This window comes from Podarcis erhardii (genome assembly GCF_964252035.2).
Source record: "Podarcis erhardii genome assembly, chromosome: 7".
In the NCBI taxonomy this organism is placed as follows: Eukaryota; Metazoa; Chordata; class Lepidosauria; order Squamata; family Lacertidae; genus Podarcis; species Podarcis erhardii.
Window position 1 is genome coordinate 21,807,939 of NC_138511.1, and position 26,142 is coordinate 21,834,080.

Here is a 26,142-nt window from a genome sequence, read left to right on the forward strand (position 1 = left end):
CATACCTTCTCCCAATCTGCTAGCTGTATATTATAACCAAAGTCCCTGGCCCAATGTATCATAACCGATTTGACTTCTTCGTCTTTTGTTTGCCATTCCAATAGCATTTTATACATTTTTGACAATACCTTGTAGTCATTGTTTATTATCTCTTTCTGAAATCTAGACTCTCCTTCAATATATCTCCTCTCTTTACAATCCTTTTTAAACATTTCATTTGTTTGGAAGTAGTGCAACCAATCATATACATATTTTTTAACTTGTTCATATGGCTTCAATTTCCATTTCCCCCCTTCTTTAATTACAATATCTCCATAAGTCATCCAGTCCTTTCTCATGTTTGTCTTTTTGACACTCATGACCTCCAGTGGGGATAACCAATGAGGTACATTTGGTTCCAAAATATTTTGGTACCTATCCCATATTTCTATTAGGGCACCTCTAAAAATATGATTGGCAAAACTTTTATGAGCTTTCTTCTTCCCCAACCATAAGTAGGCGTGCCAACCAAACCTGTTGTCAAACCCTTCCAAGTCCAATAACTTATTATTTTTTAGTGTTATCCAGTCCTTTATCCAACAGAGACAAGATGCTTCATAATAAAGTTTCAGGTCTGGCAGGGCGAAGCCACCTCTTTCTTTCGCATCAGTTAGTAACTTAAATTGTATTCGTGGCTTTTTGCCCTGCCAGATATATTTTGAAATCATTCTTTGCCACTCTCTGAAGATCTTTGTTCCCTTGATTATTGGAATCATTTGAAATAAAAACAACATCTTTGGAAGCATGCTCATCTTAATTGAAGAAATTCTGCCCCCAAAAGATAGTTTCATCCTACTCCACACTTCGAGGTCTCTCTTAATAGTGTTCCAAGTTGTCACATAATTGTTTTGAAATAAATCAATGTTTTTTTGGGTTAACCATATTCCTAAGTATTTTACCTTCTTCGCCACTTCCATCTCTGTTTCTCTTTGCACTTCTTCTATCAAACTTTGGTCCAAATTCTTCACCATAAGTTTAGTTTTCCTCTTATTTAATACAAATCTGGCCACTCTTCCAAATTGGTCAATTTCTTTTATAACTTCTTTTAGACTACTTGTTGGATCTTCCACCGTAATTACCAGATCATCGGCAAAGGCTTTAACTTTGTATTGGTTTTGACCTACTGTTACCCCCCCTTTTTAGTTCATTTTGCCTAATTGAACTAAGCAGGACCTCCAGAACCGTAATGAATAACAGTGGTGAAAGAGGGCATCCCTGTCTTGTACCTTTCTTTATATTCACATCCTCTGTAATTACATTATTTACGATCAATTTTGCTCTCTGTTCTGAATATATTGCCTTTATGCCATTGTAAAAATCTTCTCCCACTTCCATCATTTCCAAATTTTTCAACATAAATTCCCATGAAACATTATCAAACGCTTTCTCTGCATCCACAAACATTAAAACGGCTTGTCTCTCATTACAGGCAGTCAAATATTCCAAAATATTTATTATGTTTCTTACATTGTCCTTCATATGTCTGCCAGGAAGGAAACCTGCCTGATCTTTATGGATATATTCTTGCAATATCTTCTTGAATCTTGTTGCCAAAATACCCGAGAAAATCTTATAATCTGTGTTTAGCAGAGATATCGGTCTGTAGTTCTTAACTTGTGTGAGATCAGAGTCTTGTTTTGGTATGAGGCTTCTTTCCATGTTTCTGGTATATCCTGTTGTTTCAAAATATTATTCATAACTTCTTTAAGTGGTACCGTCAGGGAGTCCCTCATTTCTTTATAATAAGTTGCTGTAAATCCATCTGGTCCTGGTGCCTTCCCTTTTTTCATCTGTTTTATAATTTCTACTATCTCCTCATTCTCTATTGGGGCATTCAGTCTGTCTTTCTTTTCTGTCGGGATCTTTTGCACCTTTTTTTCTTTCAAAAATTTCTCTATCTTCTTTATATTGTTTTTCTCTCGTTTTGCATACAGATGCTTGTAGAAATCCAAAAATCCTTTCCTGATACCTTTTGGGTTTTCTATTTCTTCTCCATCCACAATAATTTTATTAATTGTGCTTTGCTGTTTCCTTTTCTTAATTTGCCATGCAAGCCATTTTCCTGGTTTATTTGCGAATTCGAAATTCCTTTGTCTTAATCTTTTGATGTTCCATTCAACTTCTTTGTTTATGATCATGGCAAACTGTGTCTGCAGAACTTTAATATTTTGTTTTATTTTGGTATTATTTGGCTTTTTAATTAACTTTTGTTCATTGTCCATTATTTGTTTTAGGATTTCCTTCTTCCCTTTCTCTCTGTTCTTATTTTTGATCGCATTCTGTTGGATGAAAAATCCACTCATTACCGCCTTGCTTGCATCCCATACTGTGCTGATCTTTGTGCCTTTATTCATATTCTCTACAAAGTATTCCGTCAATTTTTTACGGGCTTCTTGAATGATTCTTTCATCTTCCAAAAGGTAATCTTTCAATCTCCATCTGAATGTTCTTTCTTCATACACTTTTATCTCCATTTTTATCGGATTGTGATCCGAAATTACTCTGGGTTGGATTTCTATTTGTTGGATTCTGGTGGTTAGTTCATTCGAGATCCAAATTTGATCTATTCTTGACATGGACTGATTCGGTTCCGAATAAAATGTGAACTCTTTTTCTAATGGGTGTCTGAGTCTCCAAATGTCAATTCAATTAAAATTTTGCACCAATGCGAAAAAGGTCTTCGGTAGTTTTCCTTCTTTACTGTCACTTTTTTCTCTTAATCTGTCCATTTCCGTTGATGCAATTTTAACCTGCTTTAGTATTTTAATTTCTCTATGTTTTAAAATGTACTTGATTTTACTGTCTTATCTTTTGCAAACCACTTTAAGGTTGTTGTTGTTTACAATAAAGTGATGTATTAATTTTATGAAAAATTAAATATAATATAATGCACTTTTGTAGGTTGTTTTCAGCAACATATGCATTTGTATGCACACATTAACCTAGAATTGTTTTTGTATGCCTCACTGGGCTGTAGAACTACATTGGAAATTCAGAGAAGTGTGAATTTTAAAAGATGGCTGAGTTCAGTTTGCAAATCATTTTGGAGACCGCAAGTCTGGTAGGTTTGCCTTTAATACGTAGGTTTGCCTTTAATACGTAGGTTTGCCTTTAAATCAAATTTCTCCCCCACCTCTCATTGGAGCCAAGGCCTCCAGAACTGAGTAGGGCACATTTAAGAACCAATAGCCTTTCGGGTAGTGCTGTGGTCTAAACCATTGAGCCTCTTGGGCTTGCCGATCAGAAGGTAGGCGGTTTGAATTCCCATGACGGAGTGAGCTCCCATTGCTCTGTCCCAGCTCCTGCCAACCTAGCAGTTTGAAAGCACGCCCCAAAGTGCAAGTAGATAAATAGGTACCGTTCCGGTGGGAAGGTAAATGGCGTTTCCATGTGCTGCTCTGGTTTCAGTATTCCATTGCACCAGATGGCCACATGACCCAGAAAAACTGTCTGTGGACAAACGCCGGCTCCCTTGGCCTGTAAAGTGAGATGAGTGCTGCAACCCCAGAGTCGACTGTGACTAGACTTAACTGTCAGGGGTCCTTTGCATTTTACCTTTTTTAGCCTAAGCACTGGAGGTGGAGCTAGAAACCCTGACCTCCCTGCAGCCTGTTTACTGCCTCAGTCGGTTTCGAACCTTTGCTGAAGCAACATCTTAAGTCTGCTGCTCTTGGCTGCCTCCCTCCAGCCCAACTCCTGCACTGCTTTGCTTGGAGCTGTCCATGGTCCTAAGTGGCCTCCAGAACTTTGCTGAAGCAACATATTCTACCTGCTGCTCTCAGATGCCTCCCTCCAGCATGATTCCTGCATATGGAGCTGTCTGTGGTCTTGTTCCCTCGCCTGAACTCTTTCTTCAGCTTCCTAGTCTTCCCTGAGCACTCTGCCAAGAACAGGATAACAACACAGGATGTTCACATGAATGCTCTAATACAGATATTGTTAGATTACAGCTCCCATCCTCCCTGACCATTGGCTATGCTTGCTGGGGCTGATAGGAGTTGGATGTCACCTATGACTGGGGAGTACCACATTGGCTATCCTTAATTTAGATCACAGTCGTCCAATGAAACCATTTGGTAGAAGATTCGGGGCAGAAAAGGGAAACGTCTTATTCATACAGCACGGAGTTAAACTCTGGGATTCGCTACCATGAGACGGGGTACATGGGTTTCATACACACAAGGGAACTTACTTTTTACAGTGTATGTGGTTTCCCCTTTTCTCCTCACAACAACCCTAAAAGGTAGGCTAGGCTCTGAGAGAGAGAGACTGGCCTCAGATTACCCACTAAGGGATAGGGCCAAATGCAACCAAGAGGATTCAATTGTCTCCCCCACCCCATTATTTTATGTGTTTAATTAGGGTTTAAAATCCAGGATTAGATCTGGGACAGTTGTCCTCGTAGCAGGAGCTGGCTGCAAACACTCTGGCGGGGATTTGCCTTCCTCCTCTCCCAATTAACCTCCATCTCCAGGGTCTGCCTCCATGACATCACCAGGGGCCACCCCTAGGTTTCAGGTTGGGCTCTGAAACTTCAAGGCCCAAGATGCTCCTCATCTCACAAGCCTAGCTGCACATTCCAAGACAGTGTAATCCTCACACTGGTTTAATGGCAAGCCAGTGATGTGGGAAAACTTCCTCCAGTGTTCACCCATCCAAGAAGTAGCGAGATCAAGTGTGACAACCCCAGCTGCCATCCACAAATCCAAGGCCTCATTTGTTCCAAACAATTTGCAAAAACCCTGGATCTTCTTCCAGGCTCTGCTCAATAAAGCAAAAAACAAAACCTTATTCCAGCATGTTCAAATTCCAACTCATATAGACTCTTTGGAAGTTCTGGAAGCTGTTTTGCTCTGCAGACGCAGCATAAACTTGGCACAGAGAGGCCTCCTCTGATTTGGGGTTTTGTTTTCTTCATAGGTCTGTTCCCCCCTCCCACTTCCTCCTCCTCTGTACAAAAAGCCCATGGTGTCCTTTCCAGCTCGGAATGAAATCATGTGTCGCTCGCTCGCCTGCCTTCAAGAGAAGCCAAGAAAGCATCTGTGTCTGGAGGGGATCGTAAATATCGCTGGGCACGTCCCTCCCTGCTTTTGCCAAGCTCCTCTTTCTCTCAAAAGGACACAGATGCCATCCATAAATGCACATAAATTGCTACAGGTGGCGACCGGCCAACCTTGCTGCTGGAAAGAGACAATGGGGATGTTCTGGCATAAAAGGAACAATCTACACGCACAGGCCCCCAACAGCGGCAGACACTCTCCAAGTGCTGCAGTGATGGGGGCTTCAGCAGAGATGAAATACTCCACAGTACTCCATTGTGAACCAATCAGGGACAGAGGGGAAAAACCAGTTTAGTTCACATTTAAGGGTGCAACGAACCTAATTTGCCGAACCTCCAATTGTCCTCATTTTCCATGGGCAGTTCCGGATTTACAGAAGCCGTCCTGGTTTCTGATTTGATCCTGGAATGTCCCACTTTTCCTTAGGATGTCCCTATTTCCATCAGAGAAATGTTGGTGGGTATGGAGTTATGTGTCCCCTGAGACAAGGAGATAAGTACAGTGGTACCTGTGGCTGCGAACAGGATCTGTTCCGGAGCCCCGTTCACATCCTGAAGCAAAGGCAACCCATGACTGCACGTCTGCGCGTGCGCGGGTCGCTTTTCGCTGCTTCTGTGCATGCGCGTGACATCATTTTGAGCATCTGCACATGTGCAAGCAGTGAAACCTGGAAGTAACACATTCCATTACTTCCGGGTCGCTGCGGAGCGCAACCCGAAAACACTCAACCCAGAACTACTTCAACCCGAGGTATGATTGTAACTATACAACCTTTAGATGACATCTGGAGGCAGCCATGTATAGGGAAGTTTTTTATGTTTACAGTGGTACCTTGGTTTAATAACAGCTTAGTTTATGAACAACTTGGATTAAGAATTCTGCCAACCCGGAAGTAGGCGTTTTGGTTTGTGAACTTTGCCTTGGAAGCAGAACATGTTTGGCTTCCTGTTGAGTGTGTTCCATTTGTAAATTGAGTCCCCCGCTGCTGTGGGAAAGCACGCCTTGGTTTGAGAACGCTTTGGTTTAAGAAGAAGAAGAAGAAGAGTTTGGATTTGATATCCCGCTTTATCACTACCCTAAGGAGTCTCAAAGCGGCTCACATTCTCCTTTCCCTTCCTCCCCCCACAACAAACACTCTGTGAGGTGAGTGGGGCTGAGAGACTTCAGAGAAGTGTGACTGGCCCAAGGTCACCCAGCAGCTGCATGTGGAGGAGCGGAGACGCGAACCCGGTTCCCCAGATTACGAGACTACCACTCTTAACCACTACACCACACTGGCTCTCAACGGTCTTCCGGAACGGATTAAGTTCGTAAATGAAGGTACCACTGTATTATGTTTTTATATGTGTTGGGTGCCACTCAGAGTGCCTGGGGTAACCCTGTCAGGTGGGCAGGGTAGAAATAATAAAATCATTATCATGGAATATTACATCCCTATTTTCACTGGAGTAATGTTGGAGGGTATGAATTTGCAGCTCCCGAAACAATATACAAAGGCAGGTCCTGTGGAAATAAAATAAAAAACCAACCGTGCACAGATTCACCTTAGCTCTTTACTCAGGTACCTGAGAGAGTGGTCTCCAACCCTGTGGAAGTCACAGAGTCCTCGGCACATGTAAAACGCAAGGAAGATTTTGTAGATTGTTTGACACTTTTGCTTCCCCAAATTGTGCTGGAAAAGCACAAAGCAAGTTTCAACTCACTTTCAACCTTTCCTTTAAAAAACTGTTTGCTCTGCATAGCAATCGCCTTCCTGTTCCAGGCAGTTTGCGGTTACACATGTAAGAACATTATCCGCAATATTTGTTCCTTTCACAGTTAAGTGGTCAACTCCACCTTTTGTACCAGATCACGCTGCTTCACATTTTAACTCCCCGTTTTAACTGGTTCAGTATCTTAAAATCCTCAATCCTAAACCAAATTGATTGATTTCCCTGACATAAGTTTTCAGTGTTGCACCTCCAGTCAGGAAGCTCTTTGTTCTTAAATGGTTCCTGCTCAGTTCTGGAGACCTTGGCTTCAATCAGGGCTGGGGGAGAAGTTTGATTCCATTTGCATTTTCAGGCAAACCTACCTAAATCACACTGTCTGAAATAATACATGAACGAAATGGAATATACTCGCAGTCAAGTGTGGATTTCATGCTCTTTATTCAGCTCATAGTGGTGAGGAGGAATGGAAGTTCCCCTAGAATGTCTGCTTTATATACATTATTTACACAATGGGCCCCATGTGATTGGCTAATTCCGGGATTCACCTGTAGGCCAATCAGGTTGCGGATTCACTACCACCTGGAGCTGGATTGGGTGGCTCCTGTGGATCAATCAGACTGCTGCATTCTGAATCCTATTATTCTAGGACCAATCAGACTGCTGCCTTTTGGATCCTATTCACCTCAGAACATAACACAAAACATAGCCATTCTTTGAAATCTGCATTTCTCCAAATTTTGCAGCGCAGTTCTGCAGCCATGTGATGTGTGCAAAATTGCATATACTGGGGTAAGGAATGCTTGAAAATACATCGGTCAGTGAAAATAATGTACAAAAATGCAATATGCTGTGGGAAAATGGCTTTGCAAAAAAAATGTGTATCTGTTACGGGGACGGCATAAGAAAGAAATATGCATGTTGGCAGTATAATACTGGTGAATTTTCATGAGGACTTTTTTTTAAAAAAAATGTCATGAAACTGATGTGGAAAAGTGGAAAATTGAACTTAAGGTTGGAAATGTGAGAAAGTGAGAGAAAGTGAAACTGACAGATTCACCTGTGCCCAAAATTAACCTTACCAATGGATCTTTGGGCTGGTGGATATATAGTAAATAGATATCATCTCTAGTCTTTTCTTCACTTGAATCAGACCAATAGCATTCCTGCTACTTTCTATAATCTATCTATCTATCTATCTATCTATCTATCTATCATCTATCTATCTATCTATCTATCTATCTATCTATCTATCTATCATCTATCATCTATCATCTATCTATCTATCTATCTCTATCTCTATATCTATCTATCTATCTACCTATCTATCTCTATCTATCTATCTATCTATCTATCTATCTATCTATCTATCTATCATCTATCTATCTATCTATCTATCTTTCTATCATCTATCTCTAACTATATCTATCTATCTATCATCTATCTATCTATCTATCTATCTCTATCTCTATATCTATCTATCTATCTATCTATCTATCATCTATCTATCTATCTCTATCTATCTATCTATCTATCTATCTATCTATCTATCTATCCATCTAATGTCAGCCAATTAAATAATAATAGGCTGTTTGTTCATCCGACATTCAAATTAAATGCATTTGCATATAGTCAAAGCATCAGTGTGGCTGCTCTTTTTGAAATCTGGAAGGGCCTGTGCAATCAGATGGAGGCTGTTTTGCCTAACACACCACTGGAAGGTCTGCCTGATCCAAAACTCTCCCAAAGGGATCGCTGCAGAATTGTTTCCTTGCCAGCTGTAAACATCTGTCTTAAATCTTGCACAGAGGGCAGCTGTTGAGGTCAGTCACAGCTAAACACTAAAACCCTTTGGACTTGTCAATATTGTGTCTTTTAAAGTGTTGGAGGATTAAGCTTCTCTCAGTAAGTGATTATTTTCCCTTGGCATTTTTTTGGGCTACGATCGCAGGCCGCTGGGATGGGATGGGGGAGAGGATGTGGCCTTGCAGATGTGGTCAGACTACAACTCCCGTTGTCCCTGAGCGTTGGCCATGCTGGCAATGGGCTGATGAGAGCTGGGGTCCGATCACATCTGCAAAGCCACAGGTCCCCCATGCCTGTGCTACAGGAATAATATGGTCTCCTGAAGTCCAGGGATTATCAAATATCAGAATGTAAGAAGATTGATTCTGGACCGGAGCAGAGGCCTGCCTAGTCAAGCACCCTGCTCCTCAGCCTTCATCATGTGAAGCCAGAACTGACATAAATATGCAATATTTCTCATGGAAAACAAGCAAGGTCCCAACTAAAGAAAAACGGCAACTTAAACTGATGGAATATGCACAGCTCGCTGACTTAACATACAGAATAAGAGAACAAGAAGAACATAACGTTTAGAGAAGATTGGAAAGCGTTTATTGAATATATGAGGGGAAATTGTGTGCGCTTGAAAACGTTGGCAGCATTAAGATGAATTCAGCAGTGTAAATAAGTTTTGATGGATGTAATAGTGAAATACTGAAGGGTTCCGTTTACGTAAAATATGCAGTCATTTATGATATGCAAAATGAACTGTGGAAAGAGAAGAAGGCAAGTCATTGATATTTTAAGGATGTTTAAATGAGTATTCTAAATTGTAAAAGAGAAAATTTAATAAAAATTATACATATAATAAATAAATATCCAATTTTTCTCGGCTTGTCCGGTCATCAAAGCAGGATTGTCCGCTGCTATGTTTTCAGGACCAGATTCAGCCTCCAGCAGCTACATACGAACCCTGCAATGGTGTGCAGTGAAATTTTTCGTAGAGGAACAGTTAGGGTCAGAGGCACCAGCTTCTGAGGGCAATGGGAGGTGATGTTGTGGTGAGCTGATGTTGCATGTGTGAGCATCGTACCTTCTTCCCTAAGCCAGGCAAAGCTGCCCAGGCTTTGGGAAGGAGGCTCCAGGGGAACATTTAAGGAATCACCTAGTCCCCCTAGTCCACTGACCATCCGCCGCTGGAACCCTGGATTGTTGATAACACATGATATGGGTCTGGATCCAGCCCTGGCTCCATCCTGACCCTAACAGAGTGAAATCTAGACCAGGTTTCCTCAAACCCGGCCCTCCAGATGTTTTGAGACTACAATTCCCATCACCCCTGACCACTGGTCCTGCTAGCTAAGGATCATGGGAGTTGTAGGCCCAAAACATCTGGAGGGCCAAGGTTGAGGAAGCCTGATCTAGACAAAGCAGGACCACAGTTACTTAGGGGAAAGGCTGTAGCTCATCTGCCCTGCATGCAGGTCCTAGATCAAATCCCTGGGTTCTCCAGGTAGGGCAGAGCTGGAGACAGGACTACTTCTTAATACCCATTGCTGAAAACCACAGGAGGGGGGAGAGTGCTCTTGTGCTTGAATCCTGCCTACAGGTTTCTCATGGGCATCTGGTTGGCCGCTGACAGAACAGGATGCTGAACTAGATGGGCCATTGGCCTGATCCAGCAGGCTCTCCTTTCAGCTGGGGATACCCTCTGGTACGAACAGCTTCTCCCTGTCAGTGTAGACAGTAGTGAACAAGATGGACCAATGGCTTGACTCAGTACAAGGCAGCATCCTGTGCTCCTATGTCTTAAGGGACAGGCTGTCACTCAGTGGTAGAGCCTCTGTTTTCCATGCAGAAAGCCCCAGGTTCAATCACCAGATATGGCCAGAATTGCTCCCTTCTTGAACTCCTGGGTGCCATGATGCAAAACTCTGCTGAAAGTAGTGAATTCTCTGCTCACAAGGTGGTGCACATTCCATCAACGGTGTCACTGAAAAAATCTCTGAAATTTTTTTACACATCACTTGGGAAGATAGGCAAACTAATGCTAGTGTACTGGAAGAAGCAAAGATCACCAGCGTCAAAGCAATGGTTCTTCAACATCAACTTCATTGGACTGGTCATGTTGTTCAGATGCCTGATTTGTTGTTGTTGTTTAGTCGTGTCCGACTCTTCGTGACCCCATGGACCAGAGCACGCCAGGCACTCCTGTCTTCCACTGCCTCCCGCAGTTTGGTCAGACTCATGTTTGTAGCTTCGAGAACACTGTCCAACCATCTCGTCCTCTGTCGTCCCCTTCTCCTTGTGCCCTCCATCTTTCCCAACATCAGGGTCTGTTCCAGGGAGTCTTCTCAAAGCAACTACTCTATTCTGAACTTAAAAATGGAAAGCGTAACGCTGGTGCTCAACAAAAGAGGTTTTAAAAAACTCTCTCATGCCAATCTAAAAAAAATGCAGTATAGACACCGACAACTGGGAAACACTGGCCTGTGAGCAGTCCAGTTGGAGAACAGCCTTTTCCAAAGGTGTCATGGACTTTGACGACGCTCGAACTCAGGATGAAAAGGAGAAACATGCTAAGAGGAAGGCACACTTGGCAAACCAAACCCTCACCTTGATCAACTCCCGCCTGGAAACGTATGTCCCCACTGTGGAAGGATGTGTGGATCCAGAATTGATCTCCACAGTCACTTACAGACTCACTGTTTAAAACCGTGTTTATGGAAGACAATCTTACTTGGCTATACGAGGGATTGCCAAAGAAGAAGAAGCACATTTTGTGGAATGTGTGTTTGAGTGCAAAACTGCCCACATTTCCAAGAACATAGCCATTGCCTTCCTCCTTAGGTTTGGAGAGAGCCACCTGACACTTACTTCACCCTGCTTCTTCTCATTATCGGTCTCCTAATCTGTTCCAGCTGGTGGGGGGGGGGACAGAGAAAAATCAGGCTGTCAACACACTACTCTTTCCTGGCCTCCTCACAAGCTTCTGTCTTGGGTTGTAAATATCCCCGTCTATTTTGAAATGGAAATAAAAAGCTTTTGCATTATTAATTTTTTTTCCAAAAAAAAAATGGTGCGAAGGGGAGGAATGCACTCATCACAACCTTCCATTCCGTAAATGAAACATCATAACTTAAATCAATGTATATATTTTTCCGTTGCTGGGCCCGGAGGGGCTTGTGGAAAAATGTGATCATTCTATATAGGCTGTGTGACTGCACAAGACTCTCTCAGCAGGCTGCAAGGAAGAGAAGTTTGGGTGGAACTTCGAGAATTTCTCTCCATAGGCAACAAAATAAACCTTAGGTCACTTCCTAGCCTCAGGAAAAGAGACAATTTGCTTGGCTGTTGCACCTTGGGAAGCCAAACTGAAATGTGGAGTCGATTTGGAAGCACGTAAAAATGAATCAAGGTGGAATGGAACAATAAACACGGATCTCACCATTCAAAGCTTTCTGTAGCCAATATTTCTTTCCCCCTGCACTGAGACGTTAGAACTTGAGAACAAAGGTCCACCTACCTCAGAGGTGAGAACTGTGTGCTGGACTACAGCTAGGAAGGGGGAGGCAGATTCGATTCAGCTTCCATTTAAAGGCAAACCCAAGTACCGTATTTTTTGCTCTATAAAACGCACCAGACCACAAGATGCACCTAGTTTTTGGAGGAGGAAAACAAGAAAAAAAATATTCTGAATCTCAGAAGCCAGAACAGCAAGAGGGATCGCTGTGCAGTGAAAGCAGCAATCCCTCTTGCTCTTCTGGCTTCTGGGATAGCTGCGCAGCCTGCATTCACTCCATAAGACGCACACACATTTCCCCTTACTTTTTTGGAGGAAAAAAGTGAGTCTTATAGAGCAAAAAATACGGTAATTCACACTTTCTGAAACAATATGCAAGTGGAAATGCACATTGCAAGAGGCCTGGCCTACAGGGCCTTTCGGTCCCTTCCAACCCTACATTTCTATGAAACACAGCTATCCTTTGAAATTCACACTTCTTCAAATTTTGCAGCCAAACAAATGGATGCAAAAATATACCAGGGTAAAATGTGCATATAAATTCATCCATTGGTGAAAATAACATACAAACGTCCATTGTATTAGGGGACATTGCTTTGCAAAAAAAAATGTGTGTGTATTAGGAAAAAAATGCATACAAAAATTTGTTGCTGTTGGTGGTGGTGGTGGTGCTAGGGTGGGTGAAAATTCAGAAGAAAAGCAAATTACAGCCAAGGGAAAGGGGTGGGTCCTGAAAACACCTCTTGGGTGTCAAAGGCCAGGTTAAAGAGGTGCATCTTTTTAATGAGGACTTCTTGTTGTTCCTTTGTCTTAAGGGGAGGGCTGTAGAGTATCTACTTTGCATGCAGAAAGTCCCTGCTTCAGTCTCCGACATCTCCAGGTATGGCTAGGAGCGAGTCCCTGTCTGATACCCTAGAGAGCTGCTGCCAATCAGTGTAGACCAGGGTTTCCCCAACATGGGTCCCCAGCTGTTTTTGGGGTGTGTGTTTTTTTAAAAAAAATTATTCATTTTATAACACAAATAAAGAACACAAACAGAAAAACAAACAATACAAACAAATTCTTGTCATATCCTTATTTTCCTAAACATTGTTAAGTGGGCTTCCCCAAGTCCCACCTATCTGATTTTCATTTTACTTCACCTTTAGCAGTTTACAGTGGCACCTCAGGTTACATACAATTCAGGTTACAGACTCCACTAACCCAGAAATAGTGCTTCAAGTTAAGAACTTTGCTTCAGGATGAGAACAGAAATTGTGCTCTGGCGGCGTGGCAGCAGCGGGAGGCCCCATTAGCTAAAGTGGTGCTTCAGGTTAAGAACAGACCTGCGGAACGAATTAAGTACTTAACCTGAGGTACCACTGTAGATATATCATAGTTTCTAACCATCTTTTTTATTATACTTAAATTAACTTCACATTTTATCACTTACAAATAATATCATTTTAAAATACACTATCTTCTGCTTCTAACCCTCCAGCCTATATCCACTTCCAAAGCTATTCTAAGATTTAAATATTAACATATTTTTTTCAAATATTCCTTACACTTCTTCCACCATCTCTTCTCTCTGGTCTGGGAGTCTCCCGGGCAGTTTGGCAAGTTCCATATAGTCCACCATCTTCACGTGCCATTCTTCAATAGTTGCTAAATCTTGTTTCTTCCAATTCTTCGCTAGCAATATTCTCACAGCTGTTGTGGCATACAGAAAAAAAGTAACATCCTTTTTGGGGATTTCACTCCCCCCCCCCACTATATCAAGCAAAAAGGCTACCGGTTTTTTAATAAATGTGTTTTTCAGCACTTTTTCCAGTTCATTATAAATCCTTTCCCAGAAGTCTTTTTACCTTGGGGCACGTTCACCACATTCCAGCTGTTTTTTGGACTACAACTCCCATCATCCCTAGCTAGCAGGGATGATGGGAATCATAGTCCAAAAAACAGCTGGAGACCCAAGTTGGGGAAACCCTGGTGTAGACAACACTGAGCTAGATGAACCAACTGTATAACTCGGAATAAGGCTGCTTCCAATGTTCCTAGGGAAAGACTCTTCCTTGTACAGTGGTACCTCGGGTTACAGATGTTTCAGATTACAGACGCTTCAGGTTACAGACTCCACTAACCCAGACATAGTACCTCGGGTTAAGAACTTTGCTTCAGGATGAGAACAGAAATCGCGTGGCGGCAGCGGGAGGCCCCATTAGCTAAAGTGGTACCTCAGGTTAAGAACAGTTTCAGGTTAACAATGGACCTCTAGAATGAATTAAGTTTTTAACCCGAGGTACCACTGTTCCTGTCGATTCCTTCTCTCTGTGTGCTTATCCCACCTCCATCCCAGCGACTCTGGCGTTCCTTTGCGATTCAAAAGTGGAACGTGAATTCTCTCTCTCTCTCTCTCTCTCTGTCTCTCTCCGCTTCCCCATTCTTCTTCCCCAGCTCCCTCGGAATGCCACGTCACTTTGGGTTTTGCCACTCGCCCTGAGTGGTTGGCATGGTGCGACAAGCTGGCTGCCCTCGGGCGTCCTCAAGTGGCTGGCACTCTGATCCAAAGCGATTTTGCGGACCCGCCACCCGGTGCCAAAGGCAAACAGGAGACAGGAGTGTGCAGGCCTCTGTTCACTTTTCTTTGCTAGGGAGTCACTCAAGGGGAAGCAGAACTGTAGAAGTGTCCACCTAAGATAACCCCCTTTTCAAAAACTATGCATCTTATTACTGCTTCCTTTACGAGGAACCAAAACCCAGGTGGGCTTCCTTAGTAATTTTACAATACTTCTTAACCCCTACCCTGAACCATTAAGCTCACGGAATGGGTTGTAACTAAAGACAGGGGAATATGCCAATTTCAGCTTTTCATTTTTCCACCCTTAAGATCATAATTTTGCTTTAAAAAAAAAAGGTTCGGGAAGTCTTATGGACATAGAAAGTTGTCTTCTACTGAGTCAGACCTTTGGACTATATACCTCAGTATTGTCTACACCAAGGCCACATTTGTGACTAGACATTTAATGCAGTATCTTCTTCTTTCTTCTTTGGCGACCACTCATAGCTGAGTAAGATTGTCTTCCATAAACACGCACTCCATTGTCTTTCGATAGAAACAGGTGCCAACAATACAACTTTAAACAGTTATGGCTTCCCCCCCAAAGGACCATGGGAGCTGTCCTTTGTTAAGGGTGCTGAGGGTTGTTAGAGGACCTCCATTCCTCTTGCAAAAGTTGTGTACACACTATACATTCAAAGCAAATTCTTTCCTTCAGAGAATTCTGGGCACTGTAGTTTGGTTAAGCTGTTGGCAATTGTAACTCTGTGAGGGGTAAACTACAGCTCCCAGAATTCTCTGAGGGAAAGAATGTGCTTTAAAGGTAGAGTGCATAGAATTTTCAATGTGGTTTAATGATCAACCCCTCTTCCAAGGGAACTCCAGGAATTTTGGCTCTGTGAGAGTGAACAGGTAGCCTCCTAACAATTCTCAACACTCTTAACACACTACACTTCCCAAGATCCTTTGTTGGAAGCCATGACTATTTAAAGTGGTATGATACTGCATTAAATATATAGTGCAGATGGGACCTACGCAGGCCCTCCAAGTGTCCCTATTTTCCAGGGATAGACGCAGATTTGCAAAAGCCATCCATCCCAATTTCTGATTTGATCCTGGAATGTCCCACTTTTCCTTAGGACGTCCCTACTATGCAACCTTTAGAAGACATCTGAAGGCAGCCCTGTTTAGGGAAGTTTTTTTTAATGTATAATGTTTTTATATATAGTGGAAACCACCCAGAGTGGCTGGGGCAACCCAGTTAGATGGATGGGATGATGATGATGATGATGATGATGATGATGATAATACAATAGGATGTCCCTATTTTCATCGGAGAAATGTTCAGGGTTCTCTCCTAGCCTACTTAGATACACTGAGAGTCGAACCTGTGACCTTCTATGCACAAAACAGATGCTCTGCCACTGAGCTACAGCCCTTCCCTTATGACATCGGAAGACAGGAAGTTGCCTTATAGTGAGTCAGAGGATTGGTCCACCTGGCTCAGTATTGTCTGCTCTGACTGGTAGTGTTTCAGGCAAGAGAGTCTTTTCTAGCTCTGCCTGGAGATCCCGGCAACTGAACCTGGGACCTTCTGCACGCAAAGCAGATGCTCAGTCACCACCAAGTGACGGCACTTCCCCCCAGTAAAATCAGCCATAAGGGATGTACAACGTCATTATTTGGCTTGGAGGTGTCTCGCGGCATCCGCAAGCAATTAAAAATAACTTTGGTGGACCAGCCCAAGAGTGAGATCAGAGTCAATGCTGTTCTGATGGTCTGAGGTGTCACCTTTCAAACTGGTGCCCCAGTGGCTTGTGGGGGAACTTATTTCATTATTTACGGCAGAGTTGGATTCCACGCGAAAGTGATGACAAGTGACCTGTCTGGACTTCGACACTTGCTGCCAGAAACATTGCGACCTGGTTTTCACCCTGCTGTGTCACTCCCTGGGTGATTAGTTTACAACTAGGTTGTCCATCATTAGATATATACGGACGGACGATTTATTTCGTATTTATTTCAACAATTTATACGCCAACAGAGACTCCATCTCCTTAGAGTATTGCGAAAGAATGATGTCAATCAACATTTGATGATCTCCTTCTACCGGTCCACAATAGAAAGTGTCCTTTCATACTGCATCATGGTGTGGTACGCTGGTTTGACATCAACTGATAGGAAGTGGCTACAGAGGGTGGTGAATACAGCACAAGATATTATGGGCTGTCCCGTGAACCCACTGGATGAAATAGCGGAAGAACGTTGCCTCAGGAGAGTGAGGAAAATTCTCAGGGATGATTCACACCCTGGCCAGCACTTTCTTGATCTCCTGCCCTCAGGCAGAAGATATAGAAGCATGATTAGTCGCACCAACAGGGTAAAGAACAGCTTCTATCCCTGGGCTGTTAGGCTGCTGAATGAAAAGATAACAACAGGGCAACTGACTTTCGGTTTTTGTGTGCGTGCAGCAGTAAATGAGGGGAATTAAGACTAAGAGAGCTGAGTGGGGGGTGTTTGTGTAATCTCACTGTACACAAGTTGTACAAGTGACAATAAAGTATTTCAATTTCAATACTGCTTAACGCCAGCGTCTCTTGGCTCTGCATGATAAGGTAATGGGAGATACAATAAAGATGCAATCAGTTAAAATCAACTAGAAGATCAGAAAACTTGCTTTTAATGCCTGCAGAAATCAAAGGGCCCCTACAGACAGGTCCAGATTGCCTGGAAATGGGATTGCATATCTATATAACCAATATACTGGGTATGTGCCTTAAAGGTAAAGGGACCCCTGACCATTAGGTCCAGTTGTGGCCGACTCTGAGGTTGCGGTGCTCATCTTGCTTTACTGGCCGAGGGAGCCGGCGTACAGCTTCCTGGTCATGTGGCCAGCATGACTAAGCCGCTTCTGGCGAACCAGAGCAGCGCACGAAAACGCCGTTTACCTCCCTGCCCGAGCAGTACCTATTTATCTACTTGCACTTTGACGTGCTTTCGAACTGCTAGGTTGGCAGGAGCCGGGACCGAGCAACGGGAGCTCACCCCATTGCGGAGATTCGAACCGCCAACCTTCTGATCGGCAAGTCCTGGGCTCTGTGATTTAACCCACAGCGCCACCTGCGTTGTACCCTGTTGTAAAGCGTGGAGGAGGAGAATTATGTGTGGGCCACCTTGAGCTCCTTAGAGGAGTGGTCAAATATAAGAAATAAATACCGGTACTACATGTGAGATTGCCTATTTCTCTCTCCCCTGTTTAACCCTCTCTCGATAGAGTGCTTCCTTAAATTTGTGGACTTATTTTGGCTGGTCTGAATGAATGGGCATGTGAGTCTGAGTCACTCAGATAGTATTACTGAACTCAACATTTGACCGAGCCAGCTGCAACCCTAGGCCAACTCTGCAACCTGCGATTGACTTCATATCATAACAACCAAAGGACTTGAGTGCCACGATTATTTGGTTTCCATCTTTTATGGGCTGCCTCAGACATGCCCATGAGAAGCTTGGGAAAGATTTCGGCGGCTCAATCTCTGGCACTTAGGCTGCAATGAAAAGCTGCGGTTGCCAACTTTTCCACTGGACTGAAATTGCATCTCTCCCTCTCTCCAGAGCAGGTTGCGTTGTTCTCTGTATCCCATCCAGGAATCTGGATTTGGCAACCCCTACCTGGATCAGGCCACGGATAGCTTGCAGATGGCACTGTGTGTTTGCCAGTTTATTTCCAGGGACATGCCCTGGATTGCAATCCAGTGCCTAATTTTCTAGAAATGTTCTGGTGTTGGTGTTTACTAGCAGATCCCCCAGGGACTGCCCAAACTTCCACCCTAAAGTCCAACCCATACTTGAGGGAATTTAAACACTTTAAAAAAAACAAAAACACCCTGAAACAAACCCTTTCATATTCTCAAAACCAGAAGGCTTTTAAAGTCGGTTGTTAAAATTCCTCTGGAATTTAATACCAGGAAGTTTGTGTTGACAAAAATGCCATTGGGGTGTGTGCGAAAATATGATCCGTCCGAAAGGCCTTGATATGTTTTTATGAAGGGAGGAGATAGGAAATTATGACAACTCTTTCAATGCCCAGGATGGATTTGCGTGGGCTGTGAGCAGAGTTTCTTTTAATGGGTTTTCCACTGGGGAAAAGTAACACGGAATAACAAGCCGCAGATATGGAAAGATTTCTCTCCTTTAAAAAGGAAGTCAAGGGCCTTGGGATATATTGGGAGGAAAGGCAGAAGGGAAGCGGAAGGGAGCCAGGCTTGACTTCTCCCAGGGAGATTATCAATTTTGCCCAAAATTCTACCAGCTTTTTTTCAGAAAGGGCTCCGGTGCATTAAGGCAGCTGTAGGTGGCGCTGTGGGTTAAAGCCTCAGTGCCTAGGGCTTGCCGATCGAAAGGTCGGCAGTTCGAATCCCCGCGGCGGGGTGCGCTCCCATCGTTCGGTCCCAGCGCCTGCCAACCTAGCAGTTCGAAAGCACCTCCGGGTGCAAGTAGATAAATAGGGACCGCTTACCAGCGGGAAGGTAAACGGCGTTTCCGTGTGCGGCTCTGGCTCGCCAGAGCAGCGATGTCACGCTGGCCACATGACCCGGAAGTGTCTCCGGACAGCGCTGGCCCCTGGCCTCTTAAGTGAAATGGGCGCACAACCCCAGAGTCTGTCAAGACTGGCCCGTACGGGCAGGGGTACCTTTACCTTTACCCTTATTGCAAGCAGAAACCCATCCTGTGCCCTCCCTGTGTCTCCATGCCAGGAAAGGCTTCACCTGATGAGTAACACTGACTTCCCTAGGTGCTGAAGGCATAGGAGCTTTGCCACAGGGGATAGTTGGCAACCCCAGGACCGTGATGACACGTGTAGTCTCTTGGGAAGTAAAACCCCACTGAAATCAGTGGGGATATACCTCCAAGAGAAGAAACACTCTCTCACACACACACAGGTTTCGGTTGCACCAGGTCATGTTGTAGGTTTGCCACCTTTTTTTTAACCAACCAGGTTCCTGTGTATTTAAAAGTACCTGATAGAAGTGTAGCAGGTAGAGTGGTATGAACAACACCAGGGAATTTCACCAAAAAAAATAAAAAATAAATCCCTGTGCGTCTTAAACTTTTTCAGTTGCTAAAGGCACTGGAGCTTTTCCAGAGGAAAAAGTTGGCAACCATTTGTGAACCTTTCTTGCAGAGGAACAACAGCGTTTAGCAGGTGATACTTAAAAAAAAATGTAAAGTTTTTCCTAATGCAATTTAAGTCCCCCCCCCAAAAAAAAAACCCCATTAAAACAACCCCTGAAGCACAGACATTAATTGCCTATGAATGGCATCAAATCGAGCCGCTGCTCCAGACACAGCTACAGAATCCAGGGGGGAAGTTGGCAACTCTACTCAAAGCGCAGGAACTTTTTCTCTTTTTCCTTTTTCCAAGGCTAGCATCCCAAGGTTCTGGCCAGACCATGCCTGCTTTTTAGCTGTCCGCAATTCCGCGGAGGCTGGCCTAACTTAAAAAAAAAAAAAAAAGTCAGCAGCACCCACAAGAGGAGAAGGAGGGAGGTGTTGTTCTGCAAGCCACTCCTGTCAGAAAGGATTTACGACTTGGGAAAAGAAAAGGGGAAGAGAGCGAGGGAGAGACGGAGGAAAAAACTGACTTGGATATTTCGCAAGAGAGCAGGGAGATTTTTCTCCTCTCTCTCTCTCTCTCTCTCTCTCTCTTTCTCTCTTCGCAAAGTCTGGGGAGGGTGGGCATCTCAGCTCAAGGCGAGAGTGGCACAGCAAGCACCAATCTGAATTCTCTCTGCGTGGTCCTCTTAACATGACTGCGCCCAGACTTCCCTTCTGTCTCTCCGGCGGCGTCAAGGTTCTGGGTTTAAGGTAGCTGCGCTCACAGGAGTTGCTATGAGTTCCAGAGCTCTGCTCTTCCTTCTCTGGCTTCATGTTGCGCTGGGACAAACCCTCCTTCAAAGAGGTGAGTGAGTGGCTGGCTACGGAGACAGTCTGTTTTCCTCCAGCTCTGAGTTTTGCTGCTTCTTTACTTCTTTATTATTGTTTTTTATGTTTTTATTTTAAAGAAAAAGGTGCGTTGGGTGTTCTCCAAAGTCAATATTAACTGGAGTTGCTTTCGCACACACAATTGAATTTGTGCACTTTCTCTCCTAAGAAATGCCAAGGGGAAGAAAGGGTGCATAACTTCTATTATTTATTTGTTTATTGCATTTATATACAGTACCCTCTTTTCCTCCAAGGAGACCAAAGTGGTATGCATGGTACTTCCCCCTCCTCATTTATTTTATTTTTCAATTTTTTCAATACTTTTCATGTTTATACATTTTTCAATCATTTAAACATTTCAAAACTTGACTTCCTTCCCCCTCCTTGTGCGGTTCCTTAAATTTATTTTTTAATATCCTCTGCATATCCAAATTAACTCAATTTGCTCATTTATTCTTCTACTTTAAATATATATTCTTATAAAACTGCAGGTTATTACAATGGTAGGATTATTCCCCCTCCTCATTCAATCCCCACAACAACCCTGTGAGGGAGTTTCAGCTGAGAGGCAGTGACTGGATTCCAGTGAGCTTCAGGTCTGAGTGTGGATTTGCACCCTGATCTCCCAGGTCCTGGGAATTGTAGTTCACCCCTAACAGAACTGCAATTCCCAGCACCCATAACAAACTACAGTTCCCAGAATTCTTTGGGGGAAGCAATTAACTTTCAATGTGCTGTACAGTGCTACCTTGGGTTACATACGCTTCAGGTTACAGACTCCACTAACCCAGAAATAGTGCTTCAGGTTAAGAACTTTGCTTCAGGATGAGAACAGAAATTGTGCTCATGCGGCACGGCGGCAGCGGGAGGCCCCATTAGCTAAAGTGGTGCTTCAGGTTAAGAACAGTTTCAGGTTAAGTACGGACCTCCAGAACGAATTCTTTAATCCGAGGTACCACTGTATTTGTTTATTTCATTTATATCCCATCTTTTTCTCCAAGGAGCTCAAAGTGGCATTTGTAGTTCTCCCTCTCCTCATTTGTCCCCCACAACAACCCTGTGAGGTCAGCTGGGCAGGGAGTCTGTGATTGGCTTCCAAGATTACACTCAGTGAGCTTCATGGCTTAGTGGTGGGATTTGAACCCTGGTCTCCCAAGGCCCTAGTCTGACACTCTAACCACTGCACCACACTGCCTCTTCTTGAGACAGCCTCTTCTTATTTTCCTAACGCACCCCCCCTCTCACTGCCCCTATGCTCACATTTAGGAGTGTAACGCTCTCAGAGAAACCGAGATGAAAAGATGCTGTCCGTTATTTACGCAGCGCCGGCCACATGCGCAATGTTGCAGAAAGTCACGTAGGCAAACAAACAAACAAACAACAAATCTCTGCCCCAGTGAACTTACAGTCTCTGCTTCCTTGGTTCCCACCACCAGAGGAATGCAGGCCAATGCAGTGACATGTATTTTACAACTTTGTTTTGGTGAGTGAGCATTAAGAGGGTTGTGTCTTGATGGGAGACTCAAGGATGCTTCCAGACACGTGATGCTATTTTGCAGGTGTGATTTCATCACGTCCCAGGAAATTTAGGCTGTGCCATGAAAGTTGCTTTGGTATTTCCCCACCAAAACTGAATTTATTTATTATTTTGCAATAAGGAAAGTGATGGGGAGATGTGCATTAAGGTTTCTCGAGGCAACACCGTTGAACCCCTGTGCAAATATATCTGGAATGAACGCTCGGTAAATCGCCAGCAAGTTTTGTGCAAGCGAATCGGGCTGAATTCTCAGTCAACAGGTCGTTCTGAAGCACTAAGGTGCTTTTTAACAGGCTAATAAGGCAGTTTCTGAACATTTGGCAAAGTCCCTTTCAGTTAGTCCAAGCCAAACAGTTTGCTGCTGGAAGATAAGTCCCATCTGCTGTGGAATTTGACATGGCCACATGTTGTTTTGTGGGTAAACCACCGACAGCACCACAGCTACTGGTAAACAAGACATCCCTGCTGGGATGGTTCCTGCTAGGAATTATAGCCAGTGTGGTGTAGAGGTTAGACTGCTGGACTAGGACCTGGGAGACCAGGGATCGATTCCCCACTCAGCTGGGAAGGTTGGGCCAGTCACTATCTCTCAGCCTAGTCTTCCCCACAGGGCTGTTGTGAGGATAAAATGGGGGAGAGGGAGGAACTCATTTGCACTCACTGGAGGAACGATGAGCTATAGATATATTGAATCAAAATAAATTAGGAGACATCGAGAATCATAGAATTGTAAAGTTGGAAGGGACCCCAAGGTTCACCTAATCCAACCCCCTGCGATGCCTGACTGCTTGAACGCATAAAGAGAATAATATCAATAATAATAAATGTTGTTAATAATAAATATAAGTCATAATAATGGGTTACAGCCGATGCTAGTCTTGCTGGGAGTAGACTAATTGAAATAAGAAACCTTAGTTAGTAAGGACCATTGATTTCTATGTGACTGAAGCTGATCTCAAACTGATTTTAAATAGAATGGGTTGCATTCTGGTCCTAGTCAGAGTAAACCCATTGGAATTAATAGCTATGACTCACTTAAGTCTGTTGATTTCAGAGGGCTTTGTTCAGACATTGGATACAACCCATGTAAGAATAATGTAATAATGTAATAAAAATAAAACAGAAGGAGACTCTGCAGGTGGTGGTGGGAATTGAGAACAACTCGTTGAATGTGTAAAGTTGGACAGGAAAAGTTCCTGCTAACTCTCACCATTTAGAGAGGGCTTTTTAATTTGGCATTCTATGCATTTTGTTCTCCGTGGTTCTCAAAGACTTTGAGGCCACTCAGCGCTATTTTTCTGGAAAAAGAGGTGCTGAAACTTTTCAGGAACACCTCCCTTGCTCTTTTAGAATGGCAATGGCGCCCACCTGAGAGGTGCCGGAACTGAGTTCCTGTGAGTTCCGGCTGACAAAAAGCCCTGGGGCCGCCACCCCCTTGGTGCACTGCCCCCTACCCTATAAATTATTATTCAGAATTGCAGTTTGGACAACCTGCTGAGAAAGATAACAGCACAATAAAATTCAAAACAGTCACAGTTAATTGCACACTTATTCAGAATCCAATTAAAACTGTTAATGAATTCAGCTCAACTGAGGGACTTGATCCAGTGATACATGTTTTGCAAAGTCTGATAGTCTTTTACACCTCCAATGCCCCCCTGCCACCTAGCTGCCCCCTAAATAACCCCACTGCCCCCCAGCAGGTAGTACTGCCCCCTTTGGGAAACACTTCCCCCCCCAAAAAATGTTTTATTCATTTTATAACACAACTAAACAACACAAACAGAAAAACAAACAATACAAACAAATTCTTGTCTTATCCTTCTTTTTTCTAAACATTATTAGGTGGGCTTCCCCAAGTCCCCCCATCTGATTTTCATTTTACCTCATCTTTAGTAGTTTACATATATCATAATTTTGAACCTTTTTTTTATCACGCTTACTTTTACCATAAAATCTTCACATTTTATCACTTACAAATAATAGTATTTTAAAATACACTATCTTCTGCTTCTAACCCTCCAGCCTATATCCACTTCCAAAGCTATTCTAAGATTTAAATATTCACATATTTTTTCAAATATTCCTTAAACTTCTTCCAGTCTTCTTCCACCGTCTCTTTTCTCTGGTCTGGGAGTCTCCCGGTCAGTTCGGCAAGTTCCATATCGTCCATCATCTTCATCTGCCATCCTTCGATGGTTGGCAAATCTTGTTTCTTCCAATTCTTTGCTAGTAATATTCTCGCAGCTGTTGTGGCATACAGAAAAAGTAACATCCTTTTGGGGGGATTTCACCCCCCCCCCGGGAAATACTTCTTGATAAATAAACATGTGGTCATTTAACTGGAGATAGCAAGGAATGAATTGACCTTGGGGCCTTCCTTTTCCAAAGCATGGGCTCTATCACTCAGCAAAATCCTTCAAAGGGGTCTGAAAGGTCCTCAGATTTATCAAGGACTGACCTGGAGATTGTGACCCTGATGCAAGGCAGGTCAGTTTTGCACACAAAGCAACACTGGTTCTAATATGCAGCCAGACTCTTTATGTGTTAGTGTGGAAATTCAACTTATTTTGCAACCAGTGATGTGAATCACAAGGAACTCGGTTGTGTACTTAAAGCAGACTTTGCCAATCTGGTGCGTTCCAGATATTGAGGAGTACAGTTCCCGAAATTTTTTCTGTTCTCCTGCAAATCTCGGGGGCTCCTCCTGTTAGCAACACCACTTAAATAACCCAGACAGTGCCCAGAGAGAAAAGAAATCCTGACAACGATTTACTGAGGAAGCTGAACAAAAACAATATATACTGTGAGGGGAAAGGAACAAAAAAAGGGTTTGCATTTCTTAGCTCAGGCCTCGTACATAGCTGGGAGACATTCAGAGGAAGGTTGCAGTGCAATTATTCTCCATTCAAGCAATGTGTACAGAAAAGTATATATTAGGGGAAAGTGTGCATATAAATTAGTGAAAATAGTGAGGGGGGGAATGTGCATATTTGTCAAAACTGCGTACAAAAGTGTGTTTATCTGGAGAAAATTGCAATAAAATTCTTAAGAATTGCAGTCGTCATCATTTTATTATGTATACCCAGCTTTTCCTTAACATGAAGCTTCACTTCACAGATGAGGAACCTTTCTTAGACTGAGGGCCACATTTCCTTCTGGGTAACCTTCCAAGGGCCACATGCTGGCAGTGGGTGGGGCCAGAGGCAGAAATGGGCGGAGCAACGACTGTGAAATTCTTACCTCTGTACATTCCTCTCTCTCTGTCCAAGGAAGAGTTCAAGGGCCCATTCCAGCCAGGCAAAAACCTTCAAGGAGAGTCCGGGGCAAGGCGAGAGGTGTGGCCTGAAGAGTGTGGCCGAGGAGGGGGTGTGGCCTGGGGAAGAGTCCTGAGGGCCAGCTAGAGAGGTCTGGAGGGTGTCATCTGGGAGCTAGGCCTGAGTTGCAAGGAAAGGCCAACAGAGAATGAGGAGAGGGTTAGGGTTGAATCCTGACAAGAGAGAAGTACTGTTTTGGGGGGACATGGGGTGGGCAGGTGTGAGGGACTCCCTGGCCTGAATGGGGTAACTGTGTCCCTGAAGGACCAGGTGCGCAGCCTGGGAGTCATCTTGGACTCACAGCTGTCCTTGGAGGCGCAGGTCAATTCTGGGTTCAGGGCAGCTGTCTACCAGCTCCATCTGGAATGCAGGCTGAGACCCTACCTGCCTGTGGACTGTCTCGCCAGAGTGGTGCATGCTCTGGTTATCTCCCGCTTGAACTACTGCAATGCGCTCTATGTGGGGCTACCTTTGAAGGTGACCTGGAAACTGCAACTAATCCAGAATGCGGCAGCTAGACTGGTGACTGGGAGTGGCTGCTGGGACCATATAACACGGGTCTTGAAAGACCTGCATTGGCTCCCAATACATTTCCGAGCACAATTCAAAGTGTTGGTGCTGACCTTTAAAGCCCTAAACGGCCTCGGTCCT

General features: G+C 43.7%; 1 protein-coding gene and 1 long non-coding RNA gene across 2 annotated transcripts in view; one reads left to right on the forward strand and one right to left on the reverse strand.

Annotated features, from left to right (window-relative positions):
• Positions 1-13,115: 13,115 nt before the first annotated feature.
• Positions 13,116-13,697, reverse strand: LOC309346632. Its single transcript, XR_014158711.1, has 2 exons — positions 13,467-13,697; positions 13,116-13,252 (listed from the first exon to the last, which is right to left on the reverse strand). It is a non-coding gene; the product is annotated as an uncharacterized lncRNA (long non-coding RNA).
• A 6,512-nt stretch (positions 13,698-20,209) lies between these two features.
• The window catches only part of VWA1 (von Willebrand factor A domain containing 1), a 41,209-nt gene continuing 35,276 nt past the window's right edge, over positions 20,210-26,142 (forward strand). Inside the window, exon 1 of the mRNA XM_081871091.1 lies at positions 20,210-20,614. Coding sequence (XP_081727217.1) covers positions 20,545-20,614 — 70 coding nt within the window. The 5' untranslated portion in view covers positions 20,210-20,544. The remainder of the gene's footprint in view (positions 20,615-26,142) is intronic.